The following is a 6,973-nucleotide window of genomic DNA, read 5'->3' as shown; positions in this document are numbered from 1 at the left end:
TCATGTCAGTTTCTTCTTTACAACATCAGAAGGATTCGACCATTCCTAGACTGGACCACTGCAGCTCTTTACTGGCAGGTCTTCCTCTGAATGCAATTCGTCCACTGCAAATGATCCAAAATGCAGCTGCACGGCTTGTCTTCAACCTGCCTAAGTTCTCCCAGACCAGCACACTGCTACGTTCCCTCCACTAGCTTCCAGTAGCTGCACGCATCAGATTCAAAGCACTGATGCTTGCCTACAAAGCCAAGAATGGACCAGCACCATCTTACCTCAAACACCTTATTACTCCTCAAACTGCACCACACTCCATCCGATCTACTAGCACTGCTGGATTGTTCCACCATCTCTCAGGACAAAAGATAGGTATACATCTACACTCTTCTCTGTTCTGTATAGTGTTATGTAAATCAATAAGAAGGTTGTTGTCCACAGCGCTGCTTGAATATCCCAATCCTCACAGCAGAACCCGGCTGGAGCTGGTCCATCTCCGGATGCCACTGGAGCCGGCACAGTCTCTGTATGCCTCGGGATGGGTAGAAGAAGGGAAACAATGGAACAGCATTAGCGTAGCTGCTGTTCATAATATTAGCAGTACTAGCTGAATGTGCATTTAATCAGATGTACTTGGGCACAAGGTTATAGGAAGTGTTAGATGTATGCCTGGCTAAAGAGATAAGTCTTTAGTCTACATTTAAACTGGGAGACTGTGTCTGAGCCCCGAACACTGTCAGGAAGACTATTCCAAAGGACTTATGCCACAAGGAGTTTTACCAACTTTCCACTTGCTACGGTAAGCTACTTTTTATTTTCAAAAGATAATAAGACGTGATATAACACCTGTACATTATATAAGGATAGTTTTAACTTTAATTTTTTCTAGAATAAACACTCAAGTCAGAATTGGGTCAAATAAGACTGTTATGGTGTTCTCGCCCTTAAGCCCAAGGATTCTGAACTTCGTCAACATGTTTTCTCAGTGGAGCCAACACCGTGATATGGTACGATGTGCTAGCCTATGTCCTTGTGATGTTTATGCCAAAGCCAGAAAGTTCGAGAATAATAACCCACTAACGATGATTCAGCCAGTTTTGCTCATCTCTATTTTTATGATTTTATTTTATTTTTTGTCCTATAACTTCTACGTCTACGTTTGTGCTAATTTTATCATAAGCTTACCCATTGACTAATGATTATGGCAGGTGCTTAATAGTGAAAGAATTATTAGATAACCAAGTAATCAAATAACTATGATTATTATCAAATAATCAATAAATTAGAGACACTAATTAGATAGGCAACATGTCTGTGATTAACAATGAAAGTAAGTACTGATTACCAAAATGAAAATCATCATATGATTAAACATAACTGAATGAATCTAATGATTAACCAATTTATCCTTACTCATTATCTATGATTAAACAATTTATCTAATCTCATTGTTCATGTCTTAATGATTAAACCTGACTCGGATCTATCTTAAGGATTAAAAGAAAGTATTCAAAATTATTAAAATTAGAATTAAACTTAGCATTAACCTTCCCTTACTAATTAAAATCAAACGTACTTAATGATTAGGTATAAGACAAGTATAAGTTTCAGAAATTTCCCACATTAGCTTTTGCCTTTCAAAGCTTAATAATCTGTTTTACTTCATTTGAATTTGTCTATTCATTTTGTTTTAGTGCATTATTTATATCTACAGTAAGTAGCCTGTAAACTGCACTACAATATCTTTCATCATACAATTTATGTCTTGTCTGTGTGACTTTTAAGTTTATTGTCATATTCCTAACATTTTCATGTTTAATAAATCTTTTAATAACAATTTATTTGCTTCATTCACTAAATCATTCACATATGCTCAAGTATGCTATTACTTTTCATGCTGATAAGTATTATCGTTTATTTTATATGAATGTTTACATGCATTTTTCACAGACTTCAAACTATACTATACGCTAGTGTGTGGGTGTATGTGTGTGTGTGTGTGTGACGTCTGCAGTTTAACGTATTTGTTAGAGCGCCCGCCTCCCATGCTATAATAAGTTAACTCGCAAGCAACCATTGCTTGCTTCTGGCACTTTGGTAGAGCGCCCACCTCCGTTGCGGGAGACCCGCTCGGGGCTGTATTTATATATTATTTCAGAATTTCTTGCAATAGTTTAAGCAGCATATCGCTTAAACGGTAATAGCTAGAAACATGCTTCCAACGCTAAAATGCTGCTTAGGTGTACTATTACTTTTCATGCTGATAAGTATTATAGTTTTTTTACATGGATTTTTAAATGTATTTTTCACGGACTTCAGACCGCTACTGTGTGTGTGTGTGTGTGTGTGTGTGTGTTAGTGATGTGTCGTTCACGAATGATTCGTTCATTTTGAACGAATCTTTCCCATGACTCGAGAACATCGAGTCGTCTCAGGGAGTGTTTCGTTCATTTTGTGTTGACTGCGCATGCGCAACATCGCATAAGACGATCAGTAAACAGAAAAGATTCATTCACCTTTCGAGTCCTCGGGTTCGATTCATTCGTTCATCATGTGACAGCCCCGTATGCTAAGGCAATGCAGTCTGAGCCGGAAACAGAAAAGATTAGTTCGTCTATCGAGTCTTCGGGTTTGTAACATGACATGACCGCTTTATTGGATACAGAAATGAGTTCATTCTCAAACATCCTTACAGTTTTTTTACTCTTACTGTTATGTGATGCATTATAGCTTTTTATTTCCTACAGACTATAAATGTGTGAATATCTGTCATTATGGTTCTTTTCCATTACACTAAATGTTTTAATAAAGAGTTGGTTAATGCTTTAAACTTCATTAGGGAAAATCATTCTTGCTTTCTTTCTTTCTTATTTATCTACTTACTTTTTATTTTATTTTATTTTATTTATTAACTTACTGTTTATTTATTCTTTGTATTATTTATCTGAATAAACATCAGCTAACCCTGCAGTGTAGAAAATAGAAATGTATAAATTCATGCATAAATCTGAGTGTTGTTTTTAATCCATATGCAGTTATTTAATAATATAACTTTTCTGTTATGCCCCTGTGTCATTTATGAGTTTATGAGTTATCAGTATTATACCAGCAAATGCACAACTGGTGGCAAAATAAACAACAATAGGTACTTTGTGTTTGCAGGTGTAGTTTATTTTAATAAGTAGTATTTGTTTACAGATAAAGACAGAACAGGCAAATTAGCATTTCCAAGTAAAATGTGGATTTATTTATTTATTTTTTTTAAAAAAACCCTCACACACCACACATATACTCAAGAAATATTAAACAATAAAAAAGGAGACTGACAGAATTATTATTTTTCAGAAATTTTTTATTGCACAAATATTTTGATAATTTTATGATATCTTATAGTTTTATAATTTAATACCTTATAAAGTCAATAATATTAATGTAATATTGTATTTGTCATAAGATACTGAGACGGGAAGCAGTCACATTACAGGAACGAACAACATGAATCCAAAGACTTATGTAAACTAATCTTTCTGTTTCCGGCTCAGACTGCGGTGCCATACGGGGCTGTCACGTGATGAACAAACTGACTCGAACCGAAGGCGCGTGAGATGAATCATTCTGTTGGGTATAGAGGAGACGGCAGAGCTTAGTTTAGGATGTTACGTGACAAAAGAACGAACGAATTGGACCCAAAAAATCCGGAGGTGAGGTGATGAAGTAACAGACTGCATAGCCTCAAGACACAGGTAAGATATTACTTATAATATGACAGTTCTTTCTTATTCGAAATGTGATCCATATGTGCGTGAGTAGATGTGTTAGGGAATTAACATGGAACATTTTAATTACATTCTGCTGGAGTGAACGAAATGAACGAAATGACTCGAAAAAAGATTCGTTCATTTTGCTGAACGAGATTCAAAGAACCGAATCCGTAAAATGAGCCGAACTTCCCATCACTAGTGTGTGTGTGAGAGAGACGTCAGCTAAAGTGTCGAAACTAAAGAATGAAGAGGTTTTTTTTTTTTTTTTTTTTAAGTCGTATCGTCTTTAAACTGACATTTAAGCAGAACACACACGCTGGTTCGTTTAGACTTCAACTTTATTTTGTGTTTATTATTCGACAATTTTTTGCAATAGTTTAAGCATGTATAGTTTTTATATATGTAACGGAGGCTTGCGCTAGGTGCCGTGTAGCGAGTTGTATAAAGCATGTTTCAACTTGCTTATAAGTCACCTTGCTTTCACTCCCTTTACTCCACTGATCTCAGTAGTGTTATAAGCTGCACTTTAGCTTATTTGTTAGCGCGCCCGTGCTTAAGTGTGCTAATGCTTTTCATGCTGATAAGTATTATAGTTTATTTTATATTAATTTTTACGGACTTCACTTCCTGCACACGCTAGAAACATGGTTCCAACGCTAAAATGCTATTACGTTTCATGCTGATAAGTATTATAGTTTATTTTATATGCATTGTTAAATGCATCACGGACTTCAGACCGCTACTGTGTGCGTGTGTGTGTGTGTGTGTGTGACGTCAGCTAGAGTGAGGGAGGAGGTTGGACGCATCGTCTTTAAACTGTTCCCAGCGCGCGCACTAGTTCGTTTAAACTTCATATTTTAACTGTGACTTTAGTTTGTATTTATTATTTGAGAATGTCTTGCAATAGCTTAAGCATGTGTAGCTTTTATATTTGTAACTGAGTGCATTACGTGCTGTGATGTAAACCTCATCTTTATAAGTTAACTTGCCAGTGAAGCTTTTCATCTGTTGTGGTACTTTGTTAGCGCGTTCGCCTCCCATGGTGGAGACCCGGGTCCGAGACCCGCTCGGAGTTGTATTTATGTATTATTTCAGAATGTCTTGCAATAGTTTAAGCAGCATATCGCTTAAACGGTAATAGGTAGAAACATGCTTCCAACGCTAACATGCTGCTTAGATGTACTATTACTTTTCATGCTGATAAGTATTATAGTTTTTTATATGGATTTTTAAACATATTTTTCACGGACTTCAGACCGCTACTGTGTGTGTGTCTTTTTTTTTTTTTTTAAAGTTTGTATCATCTTTAAACTGTTCCTACAGCTTGAATTCTTACTCTACAGCCACATACTACCTTAAACTGTGACTTTAGCTTGTATATACTATTTGACAATGTATTGCAATAGTTTAAGAACATATTGCTTTGCTTTTCGCAATCACACGCATTTTCTTCTGGAAATGCAAAATTCCCGTTCTACTACAGAATGCTCATTTCAGACTGATAGACCATAACACCAAAAGAGCAGCTCAATAGGTTTTTATAAACAGCACCAATTTAATATCAATCTTTACCAGCTTAACAACCCAGATTAAAAAACAAACAATTATTCAATGTCAGTAGTATAATTTATTAAGCATTGCTTTTTAAGTTTTTACTAATCAAGTGTTTATATAATATAAAGAAAGTATTAACCAATAGTTAATGTTATAAGGCTGATATTATTATTATTATTATTTATTATTATTATTATTATTATTAATACTACTACTACTAATAATAATAAACTGTACTTGTAGCATTATACTGTAACAGGGGAGTGCAGCAGGTAGTATTTTTCCCTCACAGCCCCAGGATCCAGGGTAAGATCTTCAGGTTGGGTTATTTGGCTGTGCTCATGTGTGAGGTGAAGCCTGTGACAAAGCCTTCAGTAGTGTATGTCCATATGGTGTTAGAGGGTCAGAAACAATACACCATGAGACAGGAACAGGTTTACTGGAGTTAGCATAGACACTCTACCTAGCTGTATGTTTTGGACAGTGGGAGAAAAATCAGAGAACCCAAAGGAAACCCACAGCAGCATGTGAAACTATTAAACCAAGTTCAGGATTAAACCCAGAAACCTGGTGCTGTAAGGTACCAATACTACATGCTGCACCACTGTGAATTACTCTACTGAAGCAAAATAGTTAGAAGAAAATAGAAGTGAGCAATTTATAGCTTATGGTTACTATAGTAGTTATAATAGTCTTTGTGTGTACAGAAAATCTCACTGCATTCTGTCAGAAAGTCTAGCTATTTTTTTGTTATGTAGTTAGAGCACAGTAGTGTTAACATTGTGCACTTTGTTAAAGTGCTTATCTAAAAGAAAAAAAAATTAAACTTTGAGGCACATACAAAAATATACACTAACTATCCACATTATTAGGAACACCTGTACACCTGCTTATAATCAGCCAATCAGATGCCAGCAACACAATGTATAAATACAGATACATGTCAAGAGCTTAAGTTAATGCTTACATCAAACATCAGAATGAAGAAAAAGTCTGATCTCTGTGACTAACTGTGGCATGTTTTTTGCTGCCAGATGAGCTGGTTAGAGTTTTCCAGAAACTGCTGATCTCCTCCAGAGTTTACACAGAATGGTGTGAAAAACAAAACACCCTCTGAATGAGACACAGTTCTGTGGTTTGAAAATCCTTGCTGATGAGAAAGATCAGAGGGAAAAGGCCAGACTGGTTCAGATAAATTCTTTACATCCTAAAAGTAAAAAAAAAAAAATCCACTGATTATGAACCAGTTTAAAATCAGTTGCTGTTTATAGAAATAGGACCAGGTTACTGAAACTTTATCTTCACTAAACAATAAGTATCAAATAAGTATAAACATTTGTATATTTTATTTTTGTTTTATTGGAAATACTTGTAAAATCACCTCAAGTTCTGTAGTTTAAGACTGAAGAGCTGATTCTTTTCTAAGTCTCTGAGTTTATTCCCAGACAGATCCAGTTCTCTCAGGTGTGAGGGGTTTGATCTCAGAGCTGAAGCCAGAGCAGCACAGCCTTCATCTGAGATTTCACAATAACGCAACCTACAGAGAGACAATGACACACTCTTCACTCTCTCAGTTTATATAACTTGAATGGATTACTGCACTTTTATATCTGGAATATACACTACTCACAAAAAGTTAAGGATATTTGGCTTTTGGGTGAAAT

The 6,973-nt window shown here is 35.6% G+C and overlaps 1 protein-coding gene across 2 annotated transcripts in view; it reads right to left on the bottom strand.

The window, feature by feature from the left end:
• Positions 1–3,367: 3,367 nt before the first annotated feature.
• LOC131344723 (NLR family CARD domain-containing protein 3-like) overlaps positions 3,368–6,973 on the bottom strand; it is a 30,399-nt gene continuing 26,793 nt past the window's right edge. Inside the window, exons 14-15 of one of the 2 annotated variants that reach the window (XM_058377184.1) lie at positions 6,691–6,846; positions 3,368–6,516 (exon numbers count right to left, since the gene is read on the bottom strand). In XM_058377184.1, the coding sequence (XP_058233167.1) occupies positions 6,510–6,516; positions 6,691–6,846 (163 nt within the window). In that variant the 3' untranslated portion in view covers positions 3,368–6,509. Of the gene's footprint in view, positions 6,517–6,690; positions 6,847–6,973 lie in introns of those variants that run through there. The other variant, XR_009203371.1, reaches the window with a different exon arrangement.

This window comes from Hemibagrus wyckioides, linkage group LG24, assembly GCF_019097595.1.
Source record: "Hemibagrus wyckioides isolate EC202008001 linkage group LG24, SWU_Hwy_1.0, whole genome shotgun sequence".
Classification (NCBI taxonomy): domain Eukaryota; kingdom Metazoa; phylum Chordata; class Actinopteri; order Siluriformes; family Bagridae; genus Hemibagrus; species Hemibagrus wyckioides.
The sequence above is the reverse complement of the archived record's forward strand: the minus strand, read 5'-3'. Positions and strand labels throughout refer to the sequence as shown.